At 46.1% G+C, this 14,306-nt stretch overlaps 1 protein-coding gene across 3 annotated transcripts in view; it reads left to right on the top strand.

Moving 5' to 3' along the window:
* The first annotated feature begins 482 nt into the window (after window positions 1-482).
* The window catches only part of SLC25A26 (solute carrier family 25 member 26), a 101,382-nt gene continuing 87,558 nt past the window's right edge, over window positions 483-14,306 (top strand). For all 3 annotated transcript variants that reach the window (XM_090022122.1, XM_090022121.1, XM_090022120.1), the window contains exons 1-3: window positions 483-572; window positions 5,678-5,834; window positions 7,828-7,940. In XM_090022122.1, coding sequence (XP_089878248.1) covers window positions 531-572; window positions 5,678-5,834; window positions 7,828-7,940 — 312 coding nt within the window. In that variant the 5' untranslated portion in view covers window positions 483-530. The remainder of the gene's footprint in view (window positions 573-5,677; window positions 5,835-7,827; window positions 7,941-14,306) is intronic.

Below are 14,306 nucleotides of genomic sequence, written 5' to 3'. Positions count from 1 at the left end.
AGACAGTTTGAAGTCAAGACGCACTGTACGCTTAGGAGTCGAGATGCTTAGAAACCAAGATGCGGGATACACTTCGGAGTAAACTTGGTTTCAGAGCATCTCGACTCCTCTCAGTTGACTCCGAAGTGTGTCATGGATCTTGATCTTGACTCCGAAGTGTGTCATGGATCTTGGGGGAGTCAAGTGAGAGGAGTCGAGATGCTCTGAAACCAAGTTCCCCCCGAAGTGTATCACGCATCTTGGTGTCTTAAGTATCCGGACTCCTCCAGGATGCACTTAGGAGTCCTGCTATAAACGTGGGAACGAACCACGTCAGGCTCTTCCTCCGTTTCTTTGCTTCACTACAGAAGACTTACCCGCATCACGCCCGCGTGTTACACGCGCATCCCTGGGCAGGCGAGGCGAAGCTCCCCCCACTTCCGGGGCCGCCGGCCGAATCCGCCCCTTGCACACGTCCGCGGCGCTGATTGGCTGCGCAGGCCCAGCTGACTGCGCGGAAGCTCCGGATTGGGCAGCGCCGGCCCGGGCTCATGGCGGGCGGCGGCGGCGGCGGTTTCTGGGTGTCGTTGGCGGTGAGTGGGGCGGGTCTCACCCGGGTGCCGCAGCGTGCGGGGAGGCCCTCTGCACGGTGCCGGGCCAGGAGAGGCCTGGCGGGTCTCCAGAGGGTGCCTCAGGGTGGCTGGAGATCTTTTGGAGGGTGCCCTGGGGTGGCTGGAGGTCCTCTTGAGAGGGTGCCCCACTAGAAGAGGCCCGGCGGGTCTCCGTAGGGTGCCCCGGGGTGGCTGGAGACCTTTCGGAGGTGCCCTGCACGGTGCCGTGCCAGGGGAGGCCCGGTGGCCCTCAGCCAGGCGCCCTGGGGTGGCCGGAGAGGCTGTGCAGGGTGCCTCGCTAGGAGAGGCTGTGCAGGCATGAGATGCGAGATCAACGCCGAGGTTTTACGTGGCCACCCATTGTCGAGGGCTTTGGAGCAGGAAAAAACGTCTCTTCTTCAGCAGGCCAAAAAAAGAGGCAAAACGAGCTGGTGTTCACCAAGGGGTGTCACGGGTGCACGCACGAGCCAGCTTGGGAACCGCTGGACCACCCCGCGCGTGTGGCGCTGGCTTCGGCTCATAAAAACCCATGCAGTGTATAGATAAGGGGGGGTGTGTGCATTTATATGCTTAGGAGTAAACTTATAGATAGTGAGTGTGTGTGTGTGTGTGTGGATTCAGCTTCGGCTCATGACAACTCATGCTCTTTATAGAGGGGTGTGTGTGTGTATGTACATACGTGTGCGTGTGATGCAAGCTTCAGCTCGCAGAAGCTTGTGTGATAGGTTTGCGTGCGTGTAGCGTGAACTTCAGCTCATGAAAGCTTGTGCTACGTCTAAATAAGGGGGTGTGCGTAGGTCTAGCATCGGCTCATGAAAGCCCGCGCGACGTATAGGTGCGTTTGCGTGCATAATGTGTATTTGCTGTCTGTTACATTAAGGTCAGTGCGTGTGTATACACACGCGTACACCTCCACACACACTCAGCTTAATGCAATAGAAAGCTAATGCTTGTTAGTATAAAAAAAATCTTCCTTTTTTCTTTGTTTCCATACTCCATTGTGATGGATTTTGTTAATGATGAGACTGGCCCTACCACAAAATGCAGCCGGTTGGGTTCGTGGACAGACGATTTTTAATTTTTTTTCCAGCTGCTTCATTTTTTGCCACCTACAAACATGTGACATATGCACTCCATAGTGAGTGTGTGCATGTGCACCCCCCCAAACCCATGTACTTTGCCTACAAGTCTGTAAAGTGCAAAGCTACCCTGCCTTTTGCTTGATTTCAGACTAACATGCTAACTATATCTTCAGCTGAGAATCAGTGTAGAAAACTTCCACTAAGTGACATCTGCAAAGCGTAGTCATGACTATACAAGAGAAGGGCTTGTATGCATTCAAAGTGCACAGCAGTTTCTCCTGGGAGTTAATTTTGCATCCTAATAACTTTAATAAACAGCACGCTTCAGAGAGATCTTGCCAATGGACACACCTTTTCCTTGATTTCCTATGCAGCCTTCTCCCTGGACTCTCTTCGCCTACTTTAACACCTTTGCAGCAGCAGTAGGATGTTGACCACGGTGGTCCCCCTGCTTTACCTGTGGCAGGTTAGGGTGTTATGTCTTGTGTTGCATCTGGGGTATGTGAGAGAGGATGTTGTTGTCATTATCTCCTGGGAGGAATACTAAAAAGCACAAGATTACATTGCTGACCCAAGGTGAGAGAAGGAGCGTCTGACGTGGTCCAGATTTGAACCTAGATGGGTTAAGTCCCTTAACTGCAAAAGCATTTTTCCTCAGCTTTTATTATTAAGGCATTTCTGCTTGATATATTGTTGGACTTTCTGTTTTGGGCAAATAGGTAGGATCCTGCCTCGGACGGGGTTGGACTAGATGACCTCTGGGGGTTCCTTCCAGGTCTGCTAGGAGGTTAGACGATGGTTTGGATAGGGACGATCCTGTCCCAAGCAGGGATTGGACTAGATGACTTCTTGAGGTCCTCCTGGCTTTCTGTGATCTTTCCATGCTACTTGCACAGCTGCCTTGTACGCAAGTGAAAATCTGAGCTACTTGAGCAACCCTTGTCTGGGTTAGAGGGAAGGGTTTTGTCAACGTTGAACTGGAAGAGCATTCCAGTGCAGCCTTGTGGGAAGAAGGGTCATCTGGTTGATGGAGAGTAATAAAGGCCTGACTTTAATGAAATACTCAACTGTAGGAGAAAAGCAGTCTGCCGTCAGTATTTTTTAACTGCAGCAGCACGCTCTGCAAAACCTTAACTTCATCCCCGCAGCCAGGAGCCTTCCAGCGCTTGCTCATGTAGGAGGACTCATGGGTCAGTAAATCTGCCTCTGGGGGTGCCCCGGCCCGCACTCCTCTGACCTGTTGGTTTGGTCTTCAGTCTGCCTCTGAGTGCAGTGGCTTCTGAGAGAACTCGTTGTGGGGTATTAATGACCTGTCTGATGTCTGTAGGGCCAGATTTTTAAGTGTGCGATTCTCAAAAGAGCTCAATACACAAACTAAGTTGAACAGGTTGAAAATATGATGGTTGCTTCAATGCCTGGGCTCCTGCTTCTGAGTCACTCGGGAGCCCTGAAACATCATTTCTTAGCATCAGTCTTGCTGCTCTCCTCCAGCTCCTACGGGCATCTTTCCCTCTACTTCCCCAGGGACTTGGGGCAGGTTGCAACCCGTTACTGCAGGGTGTGGGTTCTGCTGTGGGTTAGAGTGGATGTACCGTGGATGATGATAGGGTTGTAGCTGGATGCTTTCAGAGGAGAGTGCTATGTGGTGGAGAGACTTGCAGGCTTGCATGCATCAGAGAAGTTGTGGGTATGCAACATGACTGGTTATGGCTACGGCTTGCAAGGAAGAAGCGTCTTTTCTTTCTGTTCCATCTTGAACTTGTGTAGCAAGGTCCTCTAGCTGTGCACATGCCCTGGCTTGTGTCACAGCCCTTTTGTGGCTGCATGTGCATCTTTCAGAAAAGTTTAGTGGCTGAGTAAGGCCAGTATCTGTTGGCCCACACCCTGCCCATATTCTCCCCCGCCCCCTCAATTTTTTTTCTTCTATTTACCCTTGCAAAACTACAAATGAGCAGTTATGAATATGAAAGCTACTCTCTTCTGCATGCAGGTAACATTGATATAAATACTCTCCCTGCTTTTAATTCTTGTGGTTTTAAAACTAGGTTTTTGGTTGTAGCCATGTTGGTCTAAGAATATAGGCAGGCCAGGTTGTTTGGGCGGATGTGATCTCTATTAGACCAACTGACTAGTTGGACAACAGTTCTTTGCAAGCTTTTGGGCCTGAAGAAGGGTGATTGTGCTTGAAAGCTTGCAAAACCTGTTTTCCAACTACTCAGTTGGTTTAATAAAAGACGTTGCGTCTACCCAAAGAATCTGGCCTGCCTGTGTTTAAAACGTACAGAGCTGGGTTTATGCCTCTGAGATGCACAGCTGTGTGTCCATATTTAGCAGCACAGTTGTACTTCCACTCAGATGTGCTCAAGCCACACTCTACCTATTGCGTGAAATAGCATGGTTCAATGTCTTGGCATTAGACCTTGGCTTTATTTAATTGTGTTGCTGGATTTGGAGTTGAACAGGTATATCTAACTCCCTGCAAAGATTTTCCAGCTGTTGAAGTCCCAGTAACACTAATGCTGTTGATAGGGCTCTTTAGTTGGCTTATTATCTAAAAATCATTACGGTTTGCTGCCCATGGAGTCGGTGCCCAGGTATTCTCGCTTTCCTGCAGGTGCTCTATTAGTTGTCTCATGAATTTAAATGACATTTAAGATACAGAAGTTTGAAATCCAAAGAAGCAATTAGTAAATTTTTGATTCATGTTTTGCCAGATGGTTAGATTAAATCTGATCCATTATATTTTGAGCAGATAAGAATTCTGATGGAAGAAGAAGTAGAAACCATCAATGCATGCAAAATAACCGAAAAGATTAAAAGAATAATTAACTTCTATTGATTAAAATTTTAACGGCAGATAGTGAACACCTCTCTGAGTCCTGTTCCATGCTGGTGGAGAAAAGCAAAGTGAAACGCAATCAAACGTTATTCGGTAGAGCCAGATACCCATTCTAGTATTTGCTCTTTGCTATGATATGCAAGGTAGATTTTAGTACATACCTGATGTTCCAAATAATGCGAAGCAAAGCAGGCATTTCGTATTGCATTAGTAGATATAATAGCCAAGGTTATTTCAGTCTGAGTGTGAATGGGTGGGTTTTTGTTTATCTTGACCTGGCATTCAGACATTGAAATAGTATTCCTCGCGCATGGCATCCCAGTCTCCCATGAACATCTTCCTGTCTGTATATTCCTTAGAACTGGTTGAAATTCTTTAGAAAGTTTTCGAAACTCGTGGACGAGGTGATCTCTTCTATTAGACCAGCTAGATGTTTGCAAGCAAATTATTTATTTGCAAGTTGCAAATAAATAAAATTATTTTATTGATTTTTCAGCTTGCAAATAAATAATTTGCTAGCAAACATCTAGCTGGTCTAATAGAAGAGATCACCTCTTCCACGAGTTTTGATTCCTTTTGCCTCTAGACCAATATGGCTACAACCTGGATACCTCTTGAAGTTTTCCAAACTTTTCCAAAAGAACACTATTTAAAAAAAAAAAATCATAAAACCTTCACATTTTCCCCACAAACTGGAAAACTTTAATTTAAAAATGATAGGGGTTTTTTTTTGGCGTAGACTTTAAATTCTTCACTGTGATTTCCCCCCCCCCCTTCCCCTATGAAAACTTGAAATGCTTCATGGAGAATAAAAATCATTTCCCCTCTAGCTTTGACACTGGCACAGTACCTCATAAAGCTAATGGCAATTCTGTGCTGTATTGTAGTGCTAATTGGGATGTCCCACTCAAATGGTTGGCTTGTGCTGGTTCAGTGTTGCTAGGGCCTTGCTCTGTGAAATGGAAGAATGCTTCAGATGCATGTTTTTATTCTTACTCTCTTTTTGTAGTAAAAATAAATTATCAGGGAAACCAGCCTATGTACAAAAGATCAGCACTTCTGCAGCAGATGGATAACATTGTTCCTTAGGTGGGTTGTTATCCCATCCATATATATGCTGTTATCTCACTCACTACATAACCATAAATTCTCTGTTCATCTTGCAGGCTGGTGGGATCGCAGGAGTGTGCGTGGATTTGATATTATTCCCTCTGGATACCATAAAAACCAGACTGCAGAGTCCCCAGGGCTTCAAGAAGGCTGGCGGCTTTCGTGGCATCTACGCTGGGGTCCCTTCTGCTGCTGTTGGATCCTTCCCAAATGGTAAAATTCCTGGATTATACTTCTGTTCATTCCCTGTCATCTGGGAGGCGGCAGCACATACAAGCATGTGCCTTAACGCATAACGTTTGATTTCGGTTATCCCTGCCCCAATCCTCCAAGCTGCTTGGTGGGGTCAAACTCATGCTGAAGTTTGCAGGGCTCTCTGGCTGCAAGGAGGAGCAGCTGCAAGGAGGAGCAGCTTCTGGGATCTGGACAAAGCCTGTGGGCATGCAGGAGATGGATAGGTGTTTGTAAAGTGTTCTGCAGTGCCAGGTGCTGTACTATTTAATTTTTTTAGCTGCCAACATCAGCAGCCCTGGCATGATGTCTTAGCTGCTTTGCCACCAGGCCCTAACTCTGTCCCTATAAGCCTGTGTGGATTAGCTGAAAAGGAAGGATGCTTCATTTCTTAAGGTGGGACTCGGGAAGTGTTGGGTTCAGCTTCCTACTCTGACTCCAGCTTTTTGTGTGTCCTTTGACGGGTCAGCTAGGCTTTCTGTGTCTCAGTCCCCCCACTCCCTGTAAAATGGGAATGAGAGTTCCTCCATGCCTCTCCAATCTGTTAGAGGTTGTTGGGTGCTCAAATACCAGGGTGCTGGGGACATGTTGCACCTTGGAGAGAGAGAACCCCTCTTCCTCAGGCCTTCCTTTCCCTAGACACCTGTTGCCAGTTCCTTCTGGTCTATAGCAGCACCTGCAAGATCACATGGATTTTCCAAGCACAAGAGAAAGCATTGCCTTTTGCCCTGGACACTCAGTCCTTTAAATCATGGCTATAGGCACTAGGTGTGAATGAAGAGGTCTGGTGCATCCCCCTAGGCTCTCCTCAGTTCTTTGAGTCAAATGCTATCCAGGGACATTCTTTTCCATCTCTCTAGAAAAATCATTTTTTTAAAAAAAAGCAGCTCTGGGCACTGACACTTTTTAAGCAAATAGTTTTAATCTCTGGGGAAAGCATCTGAAGTTCCTTAAGTGTTTGTGCACTTCCACTTTGTAGCAAAAAAATGCGCTATGGGGCTGTCTTGTTTGTGAATACTGAGAGAAGTTTAGAGAGATGTCCACTCACGCCTTCAAGGGTCCAAAGTCCTTCATAAGATGATATGAAATGTTTTTGTTCTTTATCTTCCCTGCTTTGGTTATCTCTGGAGGTGATAAGCATCTTTTGATTAACAGCAGAAGGTGATGCACGTATCCCTCTTGCGCAATTAAAATCTGCTTTCCCCTTCATCCCTCCCTTCTGGACAGATGCCAGCCTTCTCAGGATTTGCATCTTTAAAATCTAAACTGTGATTTATTTTGTGGTGCAGCTTAAGACTGAAAACTTAAATACCTTAATGTGATAGAAAGCAAATTCTTGTTAGTATGAAAAAAGTTTTTCCTGGGTTGCTTTTTTATTTTTTTCCCTCTTTCTGTAACACTCCATTGGGATGGGTGGATGGGTTTTATAAATGATGAGACTGACCCTACTACAAAATACAATTCTTCCTTGTCCATTAGATTAAGGTGTAATAAATGTTTCAAACACTCAGCAGTTCTTTGGTAAACTGTAAAGATATTTGGTGGATTTTTAGCCTGGAAGATAGTGTTGCTGTTCGGAACAACTAGCAGACATGTTGAATTTAAGTACCAGTCCTAACACTCAGCTAATCAATCTGCCAAGGAGACAAGCGTAGGCTCCTTGCATTTTATTGCGTTAAAAAGACACGGGTGTTTGACTTTACCAAAACCTGAAATCACTGCTATAATAATCTCGGCAAGAAAGCCTGGTCCCAGTGAAGTCAGTGAGAGTATTGTCCCTGGAGGCAATAGGGGTGCCCATGAACCCTACTGTCTAGAAGGGTAACACTGTTTTGGGGAAATGTTTTAGTTTCTGTTCCTGGATGGTGGATTTCAACAGCTGTTAAGATTTTTCTGGATCTTAATAGCAGTCTGCTAATGCAACCTTAGGAACAGCTTCACGGCAGCATTTTTTTTTTTTTTTTTTAATTTTCAGCTGCTGCATTTTTTGCCACCTATGAATACGTGAAATATGCACTCCACAGTGATGACTCCTCCCAGTACCTGGCTCCGGTGACGCACATGTTGGCTGCCTCCTTTGGAGAAGTGGTAGGTAACAGTTCGGTCTATTGTATATACCTAGCAAGAAGGGAAGAAAGAAATGTGGAAGCTTGAGAGCTGAATCTTGGAGGAAACCATTTACCGGTTGATTATCGAACAGCAAGTTTTTCACAACCCGAGTCTTCACAAAGCATCTGTCTAGGGCAAAAATACTTTAGCAAAGTGTTTTGTAGAAATGTATGCTAATGAAGTGCTGATGCTGAGTGAGAATTCAAGGTGAGGTTTTGCCAGAGCACCCAAATTAGTTAAAAGCATGCATCCCTTTGGCTTTCCAAAAGATCTCGGTGCTTCTGAAAATCCCACCCTTTGTCCACATCTCTGGCACCCAGATCTGCTGCCATTACTTGCATTGAGAATGCTCTATCTGTGGGGAAACCCAATGGGACACAGATGCTTGGACCTCAGGCGAGCCAGGCACTGTTCACCTGAGTGGTTCTTTGCAGTCTGACCCTTCACATGCCATTTTCAGTGCTGAAATCATAAATGCCAGTAGCAGTCTGTGGGAGCCATAAAATGTAGCCAGAGCGTGTCTCAAAAGTAGTCGTTCCTAAACTTCTGGATCAGTGGCCGACCCTGTTTCTTGCCCTGCACCTTTGCCATTTAGCTTTTCACTGGTAACAGTTACCCCATGGCCTTGCACGTAGAAATTGCAGTCTGGAAGAATAAAAGTCTTTTATGGTTGCTTTCCTAAATGCCAGAGCTAGGTATAAAGCGAGCTTTCCTATCCTCATTTATCTGACTCTCAGGTGTTGCCTGTGCATCATTTGCATCCTGTCACTCTCACCCCTATTCTGCTGTCGTACCATATTGGTGTTTTGATGTTGCTCTTCCCCCTGAGAAGTGCCCTGGGTGACAAGTAGCTCCTTGGATTGGTCTCATTGCTTTCAGTGCACATGAGTTAGGGGGGCTGGGATCAGCCCCCATGTGTGGAACAGCTAGTGACCTTGTGAAAGACTTGCATGAAAAGACATGACAAGAAAGGGGCCCCTGGTTGTCATTGTCTTCTCATGTCTCTACCACATTTGACCATTTTGTTGCACATGCTTGTGCTTATATATTGTACTTTGCAAGGTCTTTCATTATGTGTGTGCCTTCACCAGCAGGCATTGCAGCAGGTGGTGCATAGTCTGAATCTCTGTGCCACAGTCACAGGTGCTTGAACCAGTGTATAGCTCCACTTCTTCATTAGTTCCTTGGAGCATCTGGCTCCAGTATGTAGGCAGTTGAGACACTGGCACCTTTGCCATGGTTCGTCAAGTCCCTGGTGGTAAGGACTCAACTGTTGGAACGTCCGTTTTTTCACTGTTGGGTATTTTCTTCAGCGTCTCATTCAACATCTCTTGTCGTGTCTCCTTGGGTGTGGCATCGAGAGAGTTATGGGCTGGTAAGAAAGCTCTGGCATGACTTGAGACGGCCGTGCACTGGTCATGCAGCAGGCGTCTTGCACCTTCAGTTTGTCTCTGTCGTTCTATCCTGCTGAGGATAGGGTAAGGTTAGTCTGGGGCCCCTGGTAAGGAATGGACAGGACACATGAAATCATAAAATCATAGAAAATGAGGATTGGAAGGGATCTCGGGAGTTGCATCTAGTCCAACCCCCCCTGCTCAAAGCAGGACCAGCCCTAACTACATTATCTCCAAGGATGGAGACTCCACCGCCTCTCTGGGTAACCTGTTCCAGTGCTTTACCACCCTCCTATTGAAAAAGTTTTTCCCAGTATTCAATCTCAACTTCCCTTGCTGCAACTTGAGCCCATTGCTCCTTGTCCTGTCCTCTGCCCCCACTGAGAACAGTCCAGCTCCATCCTCTTTGCAACCTCCCTGCAGGGAGTTAAGGGCTGCTTTCAAACTTAAATGATATCCAAGAAATGTTGAACTGAAATGAGGAACTGTGCTGCTGCAGGGATTTTCTTACAGGGCTGTAATCGGATCCCTCTGCAGAAAAGGTGATCTGGCCTCAGTAAATACTGTACTGCGGTGCCTAAGGAAAGATGAGGCAGGAGGTGGCTGCTGTGCTCTCCTGGCCACTCTGCTCTTTTTACTGCTCTATAGCCTTCTCTCTGGCTGCCGTCATACTTCCCTGTGCCTCTTCACTAAGGAATTTTTGTCCTAGGTTTTCCCGGGAGCAGTGACGAGCCAGGCACCCAGCTAGGCTGGATTGCTCTGACAGGCCCACCTTGGATTTAGCTTATAACTGGCACACTGCATTCTTCCATGGAAAGTGTCCCTTGCTGGACGCTGTTTGCACGATGTGCTCCTGCCCACATTTCCTGGCTGCTTCTAATTTGTAATTCATGCATAGCTTAAAAGGACAGGAGGTATTTTAACTATGCTGCAACCTTGATTCTTTAGTATGTTCATTACTGCCCTGTAATAGGCACATACCCTGCCTCTTCCGGCTGCTAAACCTGGCATAGGTGCTGGTTGTTCCAGCATCCGCATTGCCTTCATTAGTGTGAGCGAGGCCCAAAGGCTGACCTTTCTTTGGCTCACAAGTCAGCAGGATGCAGGAATTGTTCAAAATGCCACGGCCAGTTCACCTCTGCCTCAGGCTGGTTTTGGGACTGTGCTGCAATAGAGTTGAGCTTTCCTTACCATTTGCAGCTCTGCGGTTTGTCACGGTTGGGGAAAAAGATCTGACTTTTCCAAAGGTCTTATCATCCTGTGGTCATAAGTGGAACATATGGATGTAGTTGCTTAAGAAGCCTTTCTGCCTTGGCTGTAAGTCAGGAGCAAAATAACCCCTTTCCCCTCTGTGTACGCGAATCTCCTGTGAAGGGCACTTTGTTGCACTGAAGAAAAGGCCTTTTTGCCTCTGATAAATGGACTCTCTCAGTGGATGCACAAGACAGTAGAGACCAGTGTGAGGAGCTGGGAGGGGGCAACTGAGAGCTGTCTTATTTTGCAGATCAAATGACACCTGATTGCCAACTTCTGAAAATGCTTCCCGCAGCTGCGGGCCTGGCGGGAAACCTGATCCAACTTCTGTTGCATGGCAGCATCCATCTGCCTCGGTGTCACCTCTGTTTGAGAACCTGTCACAGTTCGAACCTGCAGGACTTGCAGGAAGGATGCATCCTGCATCGGTTGCAGAGCTCAGGTGTTTCAGTGTTTTGGAGTGGGTGCACCAAGGTTTAATGTAAACGTAGAGAGTGGATTAGCACCTGCAACAGCTCTGACTTGCTTGGAGCTGCAGGAGCTGATGGTTTCCTGGAGTGAGTTTGCTCTGTTAGTGACGACTGCTGACTTTTTACATTCCTTTTCCAGGACTGTTTATGAGCAGTCGGCAGCTTTTTAGTAGCAGCCAGATGGAAAAAAAAACAGGTTGGTCTGAAGGCACATGGCCAGTTGCAGTTCTGCTGCTGTGTCCTCCAGCTGCTGAATTGCCATTGATACTTCAGCCCTGACTGCTACTTCCCCACTGCTGAATCCAGCCAATGTCCCTGGCCCATGGGCTGTAGTTTGCTGACCCCTCCATTATAACACCAGTATAATATACCAGCTTACTGTCAGGCCAGGCCTGTCTTGATCTGCTGTCTGGTACCATGTAAACCAGTACAGCCTGTTCCATGGTTGGGATGTCAGCGACTAAACTGGCACTTCTGCCTGGGTGAGAGGCACGTGGGTGCCCAGCAGGACTATAAACAAGACCTGTCAAAGGGTAGATGAGCTCCCTGAGAGCCAGCAGCCATCCATACCCGGAGGGGAGATGGTCACCACCAGGTCACTACGTTTGAAGAATTGCCAGCGATGCACAGCATCTAAGGTTATGGCCTTAATGGTTGTGGTCATAGTCGTAATGGTCTTGGGACTGACTTGACTTGAATATGCCAGGTGGAGATGTTGGACAAGTATATTTATACATATTTTTGGTTGCTTTTTTTTTTTCCTCCCCTTGCATTTCTTTTCTTTCACCTCCTCCAGTCCAACTGTAAAGGGCAAGGTGTAAGCAAATAATAAATTAATGATGACCTGCATCAAGTGGGCCGTAATGCTTTTGGAAGCTTTTGAGTGCCATCTTGGTTTAGTAAGCAGTTTTGCAAGATAAGCTTCTGTCATTTTGGTTACTTAAGTGGTTCCTACCTTGTCTAGCTATACACAGCTGGGGGCAGTTAATTCATTTCAGTACAGTACTCTTAACAGCCTATGTGCTTCCAAATTCATCTGACGCAGGGCTGTGTTGGTGCTATTTGGGAGTGGAGAGCAACAGTTCTTCACAGCCAGGGGAAATAGCAGTGGACTTTTGGGAGGTAACTTTTATCAAGATCACAACATTAATTTAATTGCCAGCATGCATTACTGGGAGGATAGGATTGCCTTTAATAGGCATAGATCCCTTTAGTTTTGGGTTGTAGAGATGAGCGTGGCTAGTGTCTGATACTTGAGCAGAAACTTTGTGAAGGGCCAGAGGCAGTGAGGTTAGACCAGAAGCTCATTTAATGAGACTGGCTGATGGGAGCCTGTCTTGATTACCGTCTCAGTGCAGCCAGCTCTTGAATATCAACTTCAGGCCTTGTCTTTACAGTTCCCATAGAAGTCTCACCGAGCCTTTTGGATTGGTGAGGGCTGTACTTCTGGATTTTCAGTCTGTTGCTACATGTTTTGCACCTGGACCTTCAGATTCAAGAGATGTTAGAGATGTCTGACCTGATGCATCTAATCCCAGAACCACGTGAGATGATGTCCAGCCTTAAAGATGCCACAATAGCCATGGTAGAGGCTGGAGAACAGCCTCCCCATTCGAAAACAAAGTATTGCCACAGCATCCTTCATTACACAAGAATCCCATAATTATTAAAAAAAACAAATCAGCTGGGATATTTTACAAATGGTGGACAAAAGAATGTCAGATGCCTTGCATACTTATAGCAAGTTATGACCTGAAAACGTGTTACAAACACTCATCCCCACAACAGTAGGTGGAGGAGGAAAATTCAGCTGGGCTCCCAATAAAAACAGTACGAGTGAAGCACCCTCACAGTGGTCTCCTATCAAATCTGAACTAATCGATTTTATTTTTCTTACTGTATTCCAGGTGGCAAGCAATCAGGGTGAAAGTTGTAATTAGAGTTGTTTTGATTAGCCGTTAAGTTTTTAATTGAGCTGTAACAATACGGAATGGTAGTTATTTTGTCAGTACTTTGCATTTGGGGCACCTTCTTATGCCTGCATCCTTGCTTTCCCCAGAAAGCTTAAAATAATTGCTTTGATAGGGCAAGGCCCTGTTCAGTATGGCATAATGAGCTGCAAAATAAGTCGTGTTAGGATCCCCAAGGTATCCTGTTACACTTCCAAGCTAATTGCCTGCTTCATGGAGTAGCAGCCCTCTCATTGAGCGTGGTGAGCAAGTAGGTTTACAACAGGGAACCAGACTCCTGAGTTAAGGCTGGTCTGGGATTAGCTGCCGACTCTTTGGTAGGTAGAAGGGTGATGCTTACCTTTCTAGAGCCCTAGAGCAATAATATAATACTTTACCCAGAGAGGTGGTGGACTCTCCATCCTGGGAGGCGTTTAAGACCTGGGTAGACAAAGCCTTGGCTGGGATGATGTAGTTGGGGCTGGTCCTGTTTGGAGCAGGGGGTTGGACTATATGTGACCTCCTAAAGTCCTTTCACACCCCCATTTTCTGATTCTGTGACACTTGCCTGTCTGAAAAGTCATGTTTATACTGATTGCATTAACACTTTGAGATTACTGGATGACAAAAAGCTAACATCTTGCTACTGTTTTTAATAAGGCAGGGGGAAATTGGGGTATGATTTCGTGATTCAGATTATGATAGAAAAGACAGAATATTTGACAGATTTCTGCCACACAGGCCCCGTATTGATGTTTCATGAGTTAGGAATCCCTACAGAGCAAGATTCAGTTACAGAAAAGTTTTGTTATACTTTAAATAATGGGATAAATTTTGCATCTGGTGTCAGGAGGTCACATCTAGTCCAACCCCTGTTCAAAGCAGGACCAGCCCCAACTTAGTCACCCCAGCCAAGGCTTTGTTTACCCTGGTCTTAAAAAAAATCCCTTTTTTGGGGTAATATTTGCAACCAGAGAAAGCACACAGAAAACCAACTTGACTAGACAAAGCCTGGTGTAGTTTTGCTGAGTTCAGCTGAAGCAGAAACTCAGTAAGTGGCCTTTGTGATCAGTGTTTTCCACTTTCCTTTTGATTTCTGGGAACTGAGGGATGTTCAGCACAAACAGTATTGGGGAAGCAAGAGTATAATTTATATTTGATACCAGATGCAAAATGTACCCCATTAGTTAAAGCATAACAAAACTTCTTTGTAATTGAATCTTGCTCTGTAGGGATTCCCAACTCATGCAACATTGATACGGGTTCTGCGTGGCAGAC

This window comes from Crocodylus siamensis, chromosome 11 (genome assembly GCF_052110815.1).
Source record: "Crocodylus siamensis isolate JL-2025a chromosome 11, ASM5211081v1, whole genome shotgun sequence".
NCBI lineage: Eukaryota > Metazoa > Chordata > Crocodylia > Crocodylidae > Crocodylus > Crocodylus siamensis.
This window is presented reverse-complemented; position numbering and strand designations above follow the sequence as displayed.